The sequence below is a fragment of the Sinocyclocheilus rhinocerous genome, unplaced genomic scaffold (genome assembly GCF_001515625.1).
Source record: "Sinocyclocheilus rhinocerous isolate Xijiao unplaced genomic scaffold, SAMN03320098_v1.1 scaffold1697, whole genome shotgun sequence".
NCBI classification, from domain to species: domain Eukaryota; kingdom Metazoa; phylum Chordata; class Actinopteri; order Cypriniformes; family Cyprinidae; genus Sinocyclocheilus; species Sinocyclocheilus rhinocerous.
The window spans coordinates 44,112-61,978 of record NW_015629509.1 but is presented as its reverse complement, the minus strand read 5'-3'; the positions used below and the strand labels follow the sequence as shown (position 1 = coordinate 61,978).

Below are 17,867 nucleotides of genomic sequence, written 5' to 3'. Positions count from 1 at the left end.
ATGCCTGACAAACGTTGTTGTTGTTGTGATCATAAACTGTATGGATGTGATTACACGAAATACACAGAGCTTTTCCCTCACCATTGTAACGCGCTGCTTTTGCAAGGTTCCGTGAAAACATTTCAAGGGTTAGTTCACCCAAAAATGAAAGTTAGCCCACAAATTACTCACCCTCAAGTCATCCTAGGTTATATATATATATATATATATATATATATACTGTATATATATGAAATTAATTTAACTGAGCGACAAAAATGCAACTGAAAATGCTAAATAAATATAATTCATATAATTATACTAAAATACTGTTACTGCTTTATATTTATAAATATATAGATAGAATATAATAGATAGAAGGTATAATATAGTCTATAATCTAACAGATTTTACAGTGACTTTACAAAGTCACTTCAGATGAAGGAAACCTAATTTTTCTTTTTTAACTGTTTCTCACACAAACAAGATGCCGCTCCAATGTATTTATAATATTAGATATTAATCTACTCTTCCAAAACATACATACTTGACCCTCATAACAAAATATGATATTAAATCATTATTAATAAATATGGCATCTTCACACAACAAACATTAGTGTGTGACACTGGACCAAGGTGTACCTTTTTCCTCTCTTTTCTTTCATTTTGCTGACCTACTTACAGTAGCTCTCCATTCTAGGGCTGCATCTCGGCTCCTTTGTTTCAAACCGATATAGACTGAATCTCTTCTGAGATCAGGCATTCCTGTGCTTGGGGTCATCTGCCTCCTGCCAGACTCTAGTGGCTCATGCACCGTGAGGCAGAAACACATTTCAGGGGATGAAGGAGCGTATGCTTCCTGTGAGTACGTGTAGGGAGATGAATCATGATTCTCCATGACAGGGAGGCTCAGAGAAAAAACCCACAACAACGAGCATGCTGCTGAACTCTGGATTACCTTTTTAGAAACAAGACGACAAGTCACTGCTCTTATAAATATCCGTCAGAGATGACACTCACCGATCATCACTGTGCACCATTAATGAGAACACAGCCTTGAGGGAGGTTTAAAATTTACAGCCTTCTGTGATCAACTGTCATCTTCACCCACTAACAGGTTTAGAAACATTCACACATTCAACACACGGCATTGTACACTCTGATGAAAAGTTTACTGTAGATTAGATTTTCTCTGCCTACTTTCCACAGTCTAATTCCTCTATAATAAAACAATGTGATTGCTAATTTTTTACTAAAAAATGTGCAGAATATGCTGTACTATGTGTATGTACTATTAAAAAATGTAATAAAACAAAATAATAATACATTATTTAAATTATTATTATTTCTGGTGTATTAAAATTACAGAATTAAACCTACATTAAATACTTAAAATAGGCTTTCTTTGAATGAATTAGCATTCTTATTATTGACCTCTGACAATAATGTGATGAAAAGGCTGGGACAGATGCTGAAATTAATCTTGTCTCCTTGTAAAAGAAATGAACATGTAAAGGTGAGATGAGATGGAGGCGGGTATGGCCCCTGATACGTGTATAATTAGAGAATGAACTCCTGTTTATAGCCTTGGTGTCAGAACAGTGAATTTCACAGTCTTGAGATTGATCACAAGGTGTCAAATTAGAAAGTATATTTCAGAACACTGCAAAAATTCTTGACTATGCAAGAGTTTAGTAAAACATGAAGAACAATCTAAAAAAGCATTCTAATTTCAGTAAGGTTCTCATTCTGGAAAAACACACACACACTGAAATTAAAGAGTTAATGAGAACAGTAGTTTTTGCTTGATTCCCAAAGTACATATTTGCACTTACACTAAATGTTTCCCCCAGATCTTTTTTATGTATTGTTAAAAATAATTGTAAGACCAATACACTGTAGTTCTGTCTAGCTGTTTAAATAAATCAAGCCTATGCATAAAACATTCTTTGAAAAATATAAAGTGAAGTACACCTACCCTGCCTCCCAATACACAGAACTACAGAATGATAAATGGTTTGTTAGGAAAACGAATAAAAGAAAAGAGCCAAAGGCAACAAACCCCAACCAAAATTTGACTGCAACGGAGTTAAATGTCTTACCTGCCATGTACTTTAATGTCAGAGATGGCGTAGAAGTATCTGGAAAGGTTGTTCTCATCCACCATGGTGGCGCCCGTGGCAGGCCTGAGCAGACGTATGCGCAGGTCAGTAATGGTGAAAAAGTCTCTCAGGTTCTTGGTTGTGTCCAGTTGTCCATACAGCGAGGCCATATTGTGCAGCTTGGGGCCGGCGAACAGTGCAAAACGGTCTTTGATTTCGAAGCGTACAGTCTTGTCGTTCTTCCACACATAACCTCTGGAATATTCCTCAGTGCAGATAATGTCCAGCAATGTGTGCTGGGTAATGTCCTTCACCGTTTTGGGCTCCATAGTGAAAGCGTCAAGGCAGTCGGTAGCGTAGAACTGGTAGGGCTGCCAGCTACGTCCATAGTCCAGAGACTTCTCCAGAACCATCTGCTCCGGCCGACCCGACTCAAAAGTGATGACAATGTCGTCGGTCAGCTCAATGGTCTTGTTCCATGACAGGGTTATGTTGACTGCCAGAGGTTTAGGGTACTTCTTCCAGGAGGTGGACTGCCAGAAAGTGGTGGGGTTGCGGCCCTCAAAGTCAAACATGAGCTCAGGGGGGTGGGCCAGCTCTTCTGTGGCTGTGTCGCACTCGTTGTTGCACATATAGGGGTTTTCCTACAAGATAAATAAGACAACAGTTAAGTGAGAATCCAAACAAAAGTGCCTTTAAATGTGCTTTATCACATCGTGTGCAAATTTGGGGTATAGGCTGGTGCAGGCCAATTAAACGAAGACAATTTATATTTCAAAGGCACTGGCCTTGGTGGTACATGAGTGATATTATGGATGTGAAGCAGTGGTTGAATCTATTCTCCAGCTGTTGGCTAAATCCAGATAAGGACTGGCCATTAAATGCCCAACGACTCATAGATCTTTTTTAGAGCCATTTAAAGTCAAGTTCCCGAGTGCAGACAACCAGTAAAACCAGACTTGTTTAGCACATCATTTATGAGAAGATTATTCCCTGTTTTAACCCTTTGGGGTCTGAGGTGATTCTGAGATGTTTTGACATGCCCTGACATTCGTGCTTATTTCAGCTACTTATAACATACTATTGGCCAATATGTAATTTTTTTGTATTCCACACAAACTGTGCTACAATAATATGTGAGCAAGATGGATATACATGTTTGCATTGCATTATGCATTTTTTAGAAAAAAAAAAATTATGCGTGGTTAGTAAGTTTTGGGGGGGAAAATGTAGCTGAAATAAGGCCATAAAACCCATACTGAATAGTTCTGAATAAGACTTTTGAGTAATCAGTCTTGTAGGCTAGAATATTTACATCAAAATGATGTGAAAATCATCTTGTTTACTCATTCACAGAAAACAATATATTGATTTAAATTTTGTAAGACATGTTTTGTGATAGACAAGCTTTATGCGAGGGAGTGACAATGGCCATGAATATTTAGTGGTTCACACCTGAGAGACAAAGGGCCCTCCCCTAATTCCAGTTCCATCAATCCATGATAATAAAGAACAAGAAAATGGAGTCTCTAAAGAGGTAAAAATGGACAGGAATTCATGTTAAAATGCTCATTAAAAATAGAAAAATATGAAGGTCAGACTGACAAAATGTGAATAATACACTCTCCTGAAGTCATTCTTTTGCATAAAGGCTACCTTGTTCTGCACCTTCAGGTAAGGACACCCAAAGGTGCACTTTTGTCAGCCACTGCTGGCAGGTGAAAATATACCACGGATCTGCAATTCAGAAAGAAGCATTGAAACAAGAGTGCTGCTGTTTGCGTGAAGACCATGTGCCCTAATGTCATTGTCCTTCTACACACTTTAGCAACCTGTCAAACTAATCAGCGTACTGGTATGTTCAGCTGCGCCAAATGCTGGTGTGCACTAAGCAGGGGTTCGTGGGGCTGTTATACTGTCGGGTGGCGTTGGCGTCCTCCAGGAAATACCTCTCAAGAGGAACAAGCTCTAATTTATCTGAACAAGAAACACAGCAGCTGATTAAGTGGGAGATGTCTGTCTCTCTGCGGGAATCCACAGGCCTGGACGCTGGGGAAGAGCATGGTGATAAAGGATAGGTGGAGAAAGGGACTGCAGAGAAGAAAATGAGCGACACAGTGGCAGAGAGGTACACAGGGGGAAAAAAAGGAGTGCTTCTGTTAATAGGCTTTTCCTCTTGCCTTGTCCTCTAAGGCAATGTGACAACGAAGTCCTGACAACCATTTAACCTCTTAATTCTGACAAAGTGGCATTAATATGCTCTCCAGCCTGTCCTCTACAGCCGTGCACATAAGCCTAGAGAATGATCAGACCCACCAGTGAGTCCACATGCCTATCACTAGACCCTACAGTCAGGAAGGCAGAGCTGTTCATTCATGCTGTTCTATCTCAGCGTGTGCTTCAGGCACTAGTAGCTCTCCTATGAAGAGAAGAACTAATTGGTGTCTATAGCCCTCTATATTTAGCGAGCAAGCATCAATATAACTATTGCTTATACTTGGAATGTGTGATTAAGTGATTTAAACAAACCCCTTCCCCAAAGAATCAAGCTAAATTAAGCTAAAAATTATGTTTGTGTTTTGAACATGAATGAATAACTCCTTTTGCACAGCTTGTTGAGGAGAGGTGTGCAATTAATTGTTCTCCTGGCAGGCAATGAAATAGGAAAACAAATTGCATAGACTTACATTGATGCCATATTTAGAAAGACTTGACAATAGGCAACCACCTAGCAACCACCCAGAATTTCCTAGCAACTGCTTAGCAATGCATTAAAAAAATCTGAAAACCTGATTTACTGCACAGAAATCTCCAGTCAGCTACTCACAACACCCCAGTAAAGTATGGTAAAGTAAGTTACACACAGGCAAGCACAAGGATAAATCTTTGGAAAAAATGTTTGTGCATATTGGGGTCAAGTGACAATCAGAACATAGGGTAAACGTACCTATTAAGATCACCAAAATCTACATTGAGACATTTTTATTGCACAAGATATTGGTTTCAGTACAAAAAGTTATGTTAAAATAAAATATTAATCTCTTACACACAATTATTTAATTTTATTTTAAATGACAAAAGCATTTCAACTAAGATATACATCATTAAATGCAAAAAGTCCGGCTGTGCTTAATGGGTACATTTTTGTACCCTTTAAGCACACCCCTGTTCCCATTAAGCTCACATCATATTTTATTAAAAATTCTTGTTTATTTTAAACAACCTTTTTAAAGAATAATTGAAAAAAAAAAAGTTTTTTGAAGGTACAAAGTCAATCACAAAAAAATAAAACAGCAACAAAAAAAAACTGAACACTAAAATCAGGAAACAAGGCATTCAATTTGATCAGTTATATATTCATAATGAAGTATAATTTAAGCACATTGCAACAAATATACTAGTCTGCGTTCAGCTAAGTAACACATATTCAAAAATCAAATAAAACCAATAAAACATTTAATTCATGGGAATGAACACAGAAACGTAAATGAACATGCTTTCCAGAAGGCCAACAATTCACTAATTTTTTTTTTTTATTGGTCTTATGAAGTATTCTATTTTGTTGAGATAGTGAATTGGTGGGTTTTTGTTAAATGTGAGCCAAAATCATCACAATTAAAAGAACCAAAGACTTAAACTACTTCAGTCTGTGTGCATTGAATTTATTTAATACACGAGTTTCACAATTTGAGTTGAATTACTGAAATAAATGAACTTTTCCACGACATTCTAACTGATTGAGATGCACCTGTATTTAGGTGCATCTCAATTTAATGTAGAAGAGCTTAAAGAGAGCACACAGAGCTTAATTGGAGCAACAACAATTTTTTATAAATTTAATGTAATATTTATTAAAATTACAATATTTTGCAAAATAAATAATCTAGATCATGTATTAAGGTCATACATATTTTATTATGAACAACTACTATTAACAATATCTATGAAATTATACTTTTTCTTATTGATGTCAGGGCCAGTTGGTCAGCGCAGACTTTTAAACAGGCAGGTGAAACACCATCTGGGCCTGAAGCTTTTCTAGATTTCTGCTTCCTGAAGACCCGGTTCACATCCTCTACACAGACCTTAAGCACAGGTTGAATGGTGGGGGAGGGAGGGAGGGGGGTTGCAGGGGTGGTAGGTGAAGGTGTGAAGTGCAGATCAGAGCGGATGGGGGGTGGTAGACGATCCTTTTCAAATCTGCAGTAAAACACATTCAGATCGTCAGCCAATTGTTGATTCTCCGCAAGCTGTGGGGGTGGTGTCTTGTACATGGTGATGTTCCTCAGACCAGTCCATACTGACGCTGGATCGTTTGCTGAAAGCTCTTTTCTCAGCTTTTCTGAGTAGTTTTTTTTAGCCACTCTGATCTCCTTTGTTAGTCTGTTCCTGGCCTGGTTATACAAGATTTTATCCCCACTTCTGTAAGCATCCTCTTTGGCGTGACGAAGCTGTTTGAGTTTCCCAGTAAACCACGGTTTATCATTATTAAATGATAAGAATGTCCTGGTAGGAATGCACATATCTTCACAGAAACTGATATATGAAGTTACAGTCTCTGTGAGCTCGTCCAGATCGGTGGCTGCAGCTTCAAAGATGCTCCAATCAGTGAGGTCAAAACAAGCTTGTAAATCCTGCTCTGCTTCATTAGTCCATCTTTTTACAGTCCTTAATACAGGTTTAGCTGATTTCAGTTTCTGCCTGTAGGTCGGTATTAGATGAACCAAACAGTGATCAGAGAGCCCCAAAGCTGCTCGTGGGACAGAGTGATATGCATCCTTTATTGCTGTGTAACAGTGATCCAAAATAGTGCTGTCTCTGGTGGGACACGTAATGTGCTGCTTGTATTTTGGCAGTTCACGGGAGAGATTTGATTTGTTAAAATCTCCAAGAATGATTAAAATAGAGTCTGGGTACCTTTGCTCCATTTCAGTTATTTGTTCGGCCAGCTGTTGCATCGCGGCGCTCACGCACGCGTCCGGAGGCACGTACACATTCACGAGAATGAAAGAGGAAAACTCCCGCGGCGAGTAGAAAGGTTTACAGTTTATGATGAGTGCCTCTAAATTAGGACAGCATACCTTTTTCAGCGTTGTTACATCTGAACACCAACGTTCGTTGATGTAGAAACACAATCCACCTTCTCTGGTTTTCCCCGTTAACTCCGCGATGCGATCCGCTCTGAACAGCTGGTAGCCCGGCAGATGAAGCGCGTTGTCCGGAATGGCTTCACTCAGCCAGGTTTCAGTGAAGCACAGTGCAGCAGAGTTTGAAAAGTCCTTGTTGGTGCGGGTGAGGAGAAGAAGTTCATCCGTTTTGTTAGGAAGGGAACGGACATTCGCAAGATGAATGCTTGGGAGCGCAGTCCGAAAGCCGCGCGCGCGGAGCTTCACCAGGGCGCCGGCGCGTTTCCCTCTTCTGCGTCTGCACGCGCGTTTGAACAACACCGCTGTACCTCCGACTAGAATGTCCAACAAAACGTCCGAATAATCAAAAACCGGAAAAATGTTGTCTGGGATGTGCTGCTTAATGTTAAGGAGTTCGTCTCTGGTAAAACTTATAGAAGAAAAATGACAAAACACAGAACAAACAAACAAAAACAATAGAAGAATCGCGGAGCTCAGCGTCCTTGCTGCCATTTGCGGCGCCATGCTGGTATCAATCATATCAATAATATGAAATCTTTAAAAATTACAGCAGTATAAAACCACAGACTAGCAATAAACTGTCAATTTATAATATTATGGATTTAAAAGTACAAGCCAGTAATGCCTGTGAAGTTATTATATTATTATTAGTATAGCACACAATTTTATACAGCCAGTCAGCTAACTATGTTCTGTAGCATCTGCGCTGCGTTGCTAAAACTATCTTTTGGATCTAACTGTAATCATTTCCCACATCCAAGTTCCAGGTTATAATATGCAAAAGCCTAAACATTGATCTCTTAATTTTACAGTAAGTAGTGAAACTTACCCAAAATAAAGGCTTAAACATCTAAAAAAATGCACATTTAAGGAGCTCCTCTTTTTCAAAATGGCCGCCAGACAGTGTGAACACATGGAGACTCATATCTCAGTGTGCAATGATCTGATTGACTTGAAATTACAGGAGGTATATACTGTAGTAACAAACACATCAACTGGTTAAGACATCAAGTATGATAATACATTATTTTTTCAAATATGGAAGTGTGCTTAATAGGTACGTTTACCCTATTTGCAGCAAGATTCACACAGCAAAATCCCCCGAGTTAAATCAACTCTGCTCAGAGTACATATTGTCCCAATCTACAGAGTGTTAAAGTAACACTGAAGCCGAGTTAAAGTTAATGGGATAATTAAGCAATTAATTAATTGATGAGTGAGCATTAGTAAAGAAAACCTGCTGTTAACAATGTTGAAGATGAACAACTATTGCTCAGGCTTTTAGACATGAAAACATATCACATAATCCTCAACAGTGGTAACTCTGCTTCAGTGTTACTTTAACACTCTGTAGATTGGGACAATATGTACTCTAAGCAGAGTTGATTTAACTCTGGGGATTTTGCTGTGCAGGCTGCAAGTTTTTTGGCTACCTAGCGCAATTTTATGAAAACAGAAGATTGCAAATGACATAATGTCCACTAAAAATATAAGACACCAAGGCTGGTTATGAGAATAATTATAATAGATAACAGTGGCGTTCCGTCCATATAAGCTGTGAATGCTCCGCATACCCAGGCCATTTGAGAGAATAAGTTCACTGGATAATTCATATAAATGATTAGAAGTTGATCCCTTGTCATTTGAAATGTAACTTAAAGCTTAAAGAGTAAGGAATAAGTACGTAAAATGATTTATTTGCCAAACGGCAGAAATTTTCTTTAAATCTACCAGTTACGGTTGCTTCCGGGAGAGCGGATTCTCCGCAGCTTTCTCGCCTCCGCTCTATTGCTGTGACTCGTCAGGATTATAGGGCATTCTTGGTGATTTGCTGGTCTGCGGCTGATTTCATGCGCGAGGTAAGCTATTCGCGAAGCGCTCGCCCAAGCGGAAATATGTGGTGTTCCTGTCAGATCTCGATTGCCGAGAATCACATCGTGTTTGATGCAAAACCAACTCAACTAAATCAAAAGAAAAAAAAACACTAACTGTATATTTTGTATTTTCTCAAGCAAAGCTAATTTTAAAAGTCCACTGAAAACATATCTTCTTATGTTTTTGGTCATAGACAACGTATGTTGAAGATATGCGTTATTGTCAACGTTATTGCCTAAGCAGTAAATTCATTTTTTTTAAATAAAAACATGGGCTATATAACATTTTAATAATAACAAACATAATATTGTTCCCTTTGTTTTTGTGTATGCTCGTATTGCTTACAGCTGAAATCCTTCTCTGATTTTATTGTTGTTAGCAAGGTTGCAACGTTACTTATATATTAAGTATTGCAATATTTTAAATATTTTTGGGTATTTTGCATGGTCTGTTATTGGAGTAGCCTAGTGTCACCCGGGTGGGAGTTTTAACTCCTATTCACTGGGAATAAAAAAAATAATTTCGCTGATGCAGAGAGACATATAGACCGGGGGAATCCCCCATCTCCCCACCCTCTGATTACGTATCATAACGTAACTACGTGTAAACGTTATTTGGCGGTTTTTACTTGGAAAACCAGCTATATTTTTCTAGCATTTGAATAGCAATGGATAAACCTGAAACGATAGAAAAGGATTGGAGATGAATTTCATTTACAAATAAGGTAGGAAATGTGCATACTTTTAAATCGACACCTGCCACGGTGTTTCTTATTTGTCATCTGTTATCCCTTTTTAGTGTCCTAAAACGGGGGTGGGTCTTATCACTCAGCATACCCGGTTAAAAAAGTCACCGCTCGCCACTGATAGATAATAATAGAGACATAGTCAGAGAGAGACAGATTTCATAGTAATTGTAAAGAATCAGCCTAAGCTTTCAAACATTACAGTATCTCCATAGATAAATATATTTAAGGTCCACAATCTGATTTTCTTTCCCCAACACACACACATAAACCTACACTTCCTCACAAGCTTGTGTTATTTTTTTTTCATCCACAGGGCAGTAATCTGTTGTGTTGCAGCTGCAAAAGTAAAGGCTGATGTGAGGAAATAGTCTGCACAGTAATACCTTATAAAGATTAATTAGTTTTTTTTTCAGTCACTGCAAACCTCCCATTTATCAGAGAGACATCACCTTTAAATGCAGCCATTGAAAAGCAAAGTTTCCAGCTTTTTCATGCCACTGAGAACTTTAAGTAAAGATTAACTCACATTGACTCACATTAGAAAAACTGACATAGCTGCCACATTGACAAAGATCAGTAATCACTAAATATGTTTCTATTAATCCTAAACTGATCAGGACACCCAGGATACGTGGACCAGGGATTTTGATGCTGAGCGCATTTGGAAAAGCAGACAGCTTTCTGTGAATTGGTGCTAATGACAGTGTAAGGCTCCAAACCGTGTAAGGTTAATCCCATCAACAAAGAGCTTGATGAAGTCTGATGAACAAGAAAGAGGGCCAGAGATAGAGAGAAAGCAAGGCGAGAGAATGAAAAATAGAAAGAGAGATGTGCTGCACATGTGCTGGTTCTAATCCGGGCCTGTTGTCCCCATTAAATGTGTTCTGGGTAATTTCACACCAACAAACATGCACACAGTTGTCATGAATCACCTCACACTTGCTTCCTAAACACAGCCTTGAAAAAACCCACCCGTCCTACAAATACCGTTTGTTTGTTCAGTGCCTGGCTGAGCGTTTTTCTCATGGCTGATCACACATCGCTGTGGAATGAAGATGTATTATCAAAGCAATAATTTGTCTCAAACAGAAGAGTGCAAATGAAAGCCATGTCAAAAGCCTGCCTCTTCACAGCCACAATCAACAGTGTATGCTTACTCTCGGTAATGACTCCCATTATTTTCCTGCTGATAATCTCACGCATTGCAGGATCAAGAATGAAGGCGCTTTCACATGACTCATGTCAACATTTCCCAGTGCACTGAACTCTATGTAGCGTCAGCAACTTTGCCACTGCCTGGCATGGAGGGTATTGTAGCATGACTCTCAGAGATCAGACAGTATTAACTATGACCCCATTTGCCACTGACCATTTGAACTGCAGCCAGTGATTGCAGGGGAATTTGCATGATGTATCAATACATGGGTTGTGCACCACTCAGAATTTAATTGAGAATGCCAATTCCTGAACTGCAATTCGAATTTGAAGGAAGTTGAATTAAATCAAAATATAACTTAATATAACTAATTTTTCAATTTAACATTGAATATTGCCTTGACAATTCTTTGTTGGAATGTTTCCAAAGGAAGTTTTATGGGCCTTAGAGATGGATGAACAGATAGATGGAGTTAGGAAAATTTCTCTTACTCTCATTCCAATTCAAATTCCAGTTCAACTTCCTGTGGGTGTGGCCAGTTCAGTTCAAATTCCTATTCATTAACTGAAAGCCTATTCTGGAACCAATTCTTAAATTTGTTTCCCTATTTTTACTTTGTTCTGATTTCTTGCTACCTAGAAATGTCATGAAACGTCCTCATAAAATGTGATGCTATCTGCTGTACCTTTCATGTGGAGGTCAAAGTGTTCCATGAAGCTTGTGTAAGAGATGCATTGAAGCCCTGTCACGAGTAAAATGGCATCAAAGTCATTACTGTCAAGACAATGGTAGTAGTTTAGGACCAATCTTGACCAAGCCACATAAAAAAAAATGTATTCAGGTGGGAATTTCTGGACGAGGGTAGAAGTGAATGAGATACGACTGTCCCACTGGCAGGCAAGGCTTCAGATTACCAGATCACCAATGTGACAGAGTATAAATTTACTGTGGCTGACAGCAGACTGTGATATATAGCACCAACCAATCAAACAAATCCTTTTGTGTGACAGATGTTTGTGACATGTAACCCAGATCACAGAATGTTGTCTCTGTCTCTATTTCTCTTTCTTTTCCCACTCGATGGTCCTTTGACGAACACATATGTGCAAATTTGTGTACACACACGCCAACACATCAATATGCATCGCAACACAGCAAGCGTATTGTCTGTTCCATCACTCTCTTGCCATGCTTTTCACGTATTTGATTGTGGCTGTTTTGAGCTCTTCAGAAATGACAAATAGATCAATATTGTTTCATTGGAAATGAAATTACTATGCAGCGGCCACACTGAGATCAGTGCTCACGTTGTGAAATCTACTGTGTAATTGTTTCAGCTAAAGGAGAGCAGTGTGAAGAGCGATTTCTCCTCGATCGTTTCAAATGTAAATGTCTAATCTGTCAGAGGCCATTTTGCCAGACCGCATGACAGGCTCAGGTCAGGCCATTTGCATATCTCTTTTCCTGGCGCTGACATGAAATGATTTAAATCAAATATGTTCACATGACACGACATTAGCCACTAAATTACAAAGGAGCAAATTTGATTTTAAGAGCACGGCTTGCAGGTGTTACAAATAAACATGAGGGTCTGGGCATGTAATTTCCCCCAATCTCTTTTTCTCTTTCTGTCTCTCTCTCCCTCCCCAGACTGCGGTTAAATCCATCACTTGTGCATAAATGAGACCTTGGTGGAGGAATAGATTTCTCCAAGGCCCTCGGTTTGATTGAAGCTCCGACTCCTTTTCAATCTGCCTCTGTGCTCTCGCAAGCACGTTTGAGCTCGTCCTGCAGAATGGCCACAAACGCACTTGGGCTTCACTGCAACGCTGCTTGAATACAGGAAACACAGATTACTGTGTAATAGACCCCAGGATAAATCCCACCAAGAATTACATTCACATTTTCAAACTAGAGGTCAGCGGGACGAGATAGCAGACAAAAAGAGAAGCCAGTTCAACCCCCACCTGCCAAATGCATTGACACATAAACACTCTGCCTGGATTTAACATATGCACACACATCAGCATTTTCAATCCTTTTCCCACAGGTTTTGGTGATAGTAATTCTAATTCAAGAAGTGATGTAAGCTGATAAAATCTAGTTAGTGCTGCATGCATCACAATTATTATTACTCATACTCATTACAACAAACCTCTAACCTTCACAGGTAAGTAATACAGTTTTGCCCATAGTTTATTTACCATGTGTGCTACAGTAAAGAATCATGAATCAATAAAATAATGCAGCTTTCACTTGATGGATGATAAAAGGAAACCCAGTCTGTACATCTGGAGTCGTTTGACCTGACCAGGTGTTATTGTATTAATGTCCAAACAGAGTTGATCAGATACAATGCCAAAAAAAAAAAAAAAAAAAAACAATTGAAGGAAGAAGCTGAGACATTCACCAGAATATGATAGATAGATAGATAGATAGATAGATCGATCATATAATTTTAGATGGTCTGGGTGACTTCCCTATGGACACACAGTGAGAAAGGGAAAGAAAAATCACAATTCAAAACACCACTTAAGAGGCTGTATTCACAGATGCAGATCACACTTACTGGGTTCCAATATGTCAAGGTGATTCCTTGAGTTATGAAAAGTGAACGGCTGCCTGCACTTTTACAAAATGGACTTAGTAAAGCACGTAAAGCACTGCATGAGAGCAGAGCTTTGAAGATGAAGCCTCATTCTTACATCAGTTGTTTATCAAAAGCTCACCACTGCTGTAATTATTAATGGCTTTCTGCTGCCATTTAGCGTTTAGAGTGATTACATGTCAGATCTCAAGCTGATGTGTTGTGACAGCAGAAATCTCTCCGGCTTGCAGTTGTGTCTGTTTGTTGTGCTGGGTCAGCATTGTCAGGGCCAGAGGTTCAAACTCTTTGATAGCTTGAAAATGAGTGTAAGAATGAAGTCAGGACGAAGTTAGACGCTCCACCCCTAATGTTATGAGTAGTAATAAAGAGAAATTCAAGTGCTGGTAATTATTTCCTCTTTTCAATACCAAAAGAGTGTCGATTTCTTTTCTTCATAAAAAGCACCCATAGCTGATCTCATTAGACAATCACAAAAGATCAAAAATACCACACAAAGTTGTCTGATAACCTGCCTCGCTCAGTTATTCCTTCTTTTGATCTGCCAGAACTAATCAGCAATATTACTACAGAGCACAGAATCACCACACACACATTACACTTACACATGAAATGAAAAATACTTAACTTTAAACAAAAGTCTGAAATACCAAACATACACTCCTTAAAGGGATGTAGTATCATAAAAAAACAAAAATAAATAAATCCAAAGTTCTGTCATGAAACCTAGATGGTGCAGTCTGATAGGTCTAACTCAATCTGACATAATGACATCATTACATGGCACAGCTGATTGGTTCTTTTTTGTATCAGCAGCCAATGAGCTTGCTGCTCAACACTCAAATACTTGGCTAGTGCTTGCTGTAGCAGTTGCAGCGCACTTCAGAAACCTTCCACCTTCCCCAGCTCCACCTGTATAGATCTGATATGGGGTGACTGATATATGCTATATTTGGGGGCTATTTCGTTATATGTGCAGCAGCAGTATTTCTTACATGCTCACAGCAGCATGTTGTGGATGTATTGGCAGTAGCAAGTCTCGGTACTTGCTCTGCCGCAGCAGCAGCAGTGTAGCAAAGCTAGATATTAGTATTCCATACACCAGAAAAAGATACTTTTCCAATTATTAGCTACAGGTAAATATGGGGGACATTTGTCAAACAGTTTGCTATTCTAAGATTTGTTTAGTGTATATCGCTCTGCATATCCTACCAAGTAGGGGTGTGATGGTACGAGTATCGGTACCGAACGGTTCACGGGGTAAATTCCAAATGGAAGTGATCATCCCTATCCCCTTGGAGTGGGGACTTTGGAGTGAGCAGGGCACGTGCGTGCCATTATGTAGTCGTTTGGAATGCACTTGGCAAAGGGAGCGACGTAATTTCCTCATTATTTTCAGCTGGCATGTTCCCGTGACAACGCAGCACGGTGTCCGTCAGCAGATGTCGCTGTTGTACTGTCATAAATGTCTTTTTATTGTTGTTAGCATAACTGTTGCAAATAAACATACATTTTATATTTTTAAAAGTTTTTAAAATATGCTACATAATTTATAAAAACTAATATATATATAACCTTTTAAAATATAACATGCATATTTTTTTTATGCCGGTGTCCATCAGTGTTTTTGATACAAAATTTAGAATAGGTTCAAATTCAGAAATGAAGAATTGGCTTGTTTTTTAATTCATGAGTTCAAATTTGAATTGCATTGGCCACATACCACAAAGACGCTGAACTGGAATTTAAATTGGAATGACAGGAGGATAAATTTACTATATTATAAACATTATATGATGACTTGAGAAAAATATGATAAAAATATACAATATATTCCCTGTTATAAAATACTGGGACTGAAACAGTTGATAAACTGATTAAAGCAAATGTATTGGCTTTTACAGAATTATTTACACACTCTTTCATCGAGCCACCCACTGGGTTCATCCACATCATGAGTCTCTCAGTGGTTAACAAAGCATCTTTCACAGTGCATGACCGGGGCCACGGTGTGGGTTACTATGGCAGCAGAAGCTGTAGAGGCTAAGGCTGTCCATGGTGTCTTAGACCTGATAATCCTGGCCTTGTCTCAAACTGACTGACAGATCATATTTCCTCTTTCTTCAGTCCTTCTCCCTCTGTGTTTTCTTCCTTCAGTCAGACATTCATATTTTGCGTGTCTGCTTCACCGCTATGGCTGAATGAACAAGTGTCTCTGTGCTGACCGCATCCTCCTCTGAGGGCGCCCAGGATAGAAAACTAATTTCACCTAGTAAGGTGTTAAATTTTGCAGCATTTCCAAAAGACTAATATTTTTATGATAATAGCAATGGGCTAGATCTAAGGAGACAAGCGTTGGTTGTAGAGATCCGCAAATCACATTGCCGCAATTCATAATGTCTTACAAAGAACTGCGATATGGACCCATATTGTTCCTGCCAGCTACAACTTGCATTCTAAAAGTAATTTCTCAGCCATGTCACTGGTGAATCTCTGTAAATAGCAGCCTGAGGGTTTCATTCAGAATAATTTCATAACAACTCTCTGGGATTTGTATCTTTTTGACAGGGAAATTGTCTCTTGATATGAGAAAACTTCCTTTGAAATCTCAGACCCTTAGAACAGCCATTCAACTCATGATATAGTTTCCGCTTAATTAAGAGTTGCTGTGCAGACAGGGAGTTTTACATTAATTACTGTTGGCTGTGAGATCTCCCTTTGTGTTTAAGTTGGTTTATGTTGAATGTCTGACAATCTCAGAATAGCAAAAGGGGTTTGGCTGCTGAAGGTGTCAAAAGAATTCAATCAAATGTCCGATTGACACCTTCTCCATTCCTGGATATAACGAGTTTTTTGTGGCTGTATTTTGCTAATTTTTTCTTGAGTCTGGAGCACTGTGGGATGATTAAACTTAATATGACTTTGAATGTCGTCTGTGTTTGGCAGACAGCGTCATTGGTCTTTAAATTCTGCTCCTACCACCCTTGTAGATCAGTGAAGCCTCTTTGGCCCATCCGCCGGGGATTCTTTTACTCTTTTTTTCACCGCTGAATGTGAAATATGATTGACAGATGACTCTAGGGACCAGAGCACAATCCTCTGTACTCTGCTAGACTTATTCATGTGTGCACACAGCACTCACACAAGCATCCTTTGTGTTTACAGAGACAGAAAGACAGGGAGTGAGAGAGACAGACACTGAGAAAGAGCACTGCCCTGTTACATAGCGCAAAAAAGAAAGAAAAAAAAACATTTAAAAGGTGAATATGCATTCTAAGCATGTTTTTTTTTTTTACTTTCCCATGTGTAATGAAACCAGGATTTCTTTCAGTCCAGACAGACTTATTTGCTTCCTGACAAGCTGCTATTAAAAACTTTAAAAGGACCAACTTGGCTGATTAACTCCACTCCTCAGAAATAAAAGATGAATTAAGCTCTCTTAAAGTGACTAATTAAGCCTTGAGACTAATCTAATGAGACAACCCAGAAAATAGCACGTAAAGCCCTAAATTCTCATTCCACACTAGTCAGGGCTCAGCGTGGGGGTCCACAAGAGCGTGTGTGGGGAATCAAGTATGGAGAGTTCAAAGTGTCTAGTCAACATCATACAATATTACAGAGATGGAACTTTTCCATAATTCTTTAAAAAACTATGAATACATTCATATTATTTTTAAACTTTGTTTTTCTCTACACACAGTAAATGGCTCCATGCAGGTTTTGAATAGCACCACTCAATGAAACAGTTCCATGAATTTGAATTTCTGGAAATTCATGACATTTCTGTGTAGAAAACAAGATGGTCTAGAATTCCTCAGTTTGAATGGATACAAAAAATGTTTCCTTTTTTCTTCCATCAAAGGCAAAACTATTTCTTCTATCCTCTGGAATAGTGAGTTCACGACAAACATAACTTAAATACTTCAGATACTGGAGATAGCATCCTAACAAAACTATTGCACTGTATTCAACATTGATAATAATATGAAAATATTTATTGAGCACCAAATCATCATATTAGAATGATTTCTGAATAATGTGACACTGAAGACTGGAACAATGACTGCTGCTCCAGCCTTGCTATCACAAGAATAAATGACAAAATATATATATTATTAAAATATATTAAAAAAGGAAAATAGTTATATTAATCTGTAATAAAAATGTTGCAATATTGCAGTTTTTAATTTTTGATCAAATAAATGCAGCCTTGGGTGAGCCTAAAATGTTTCTGAGAAATATAATGTAGCGAA

The 17,867-nt window shown here is 38.6% G+C and overlaps 1 protein-coding gene across 7 annotated transcripts in view; it reads right to left on the bottom strand.

Annotated features, from left to right (window-relative positions):
• LOC107739003 (netrin-G1-like) overlaps nt 1-17,867 on the bottom strand; it is a 93,162-nt gene that overhangs the window by 43,491 nt on the left and 31,804 nt on the right. For all 7 annotated transcript variants that reach the window (XM_016550949.1, XM_016550950.1, XM_016550952.1 and 4 more), the window contains one exon: nt 2,084-2,727. In XM_016550949.1, coding sequence (XP_016406435.1) covers nt 2,084-2,727 — 644 coding nt within the window. The remainder of the gene's footprint in view (nt 1-2,083; nt 2,728-17,867) is intronic.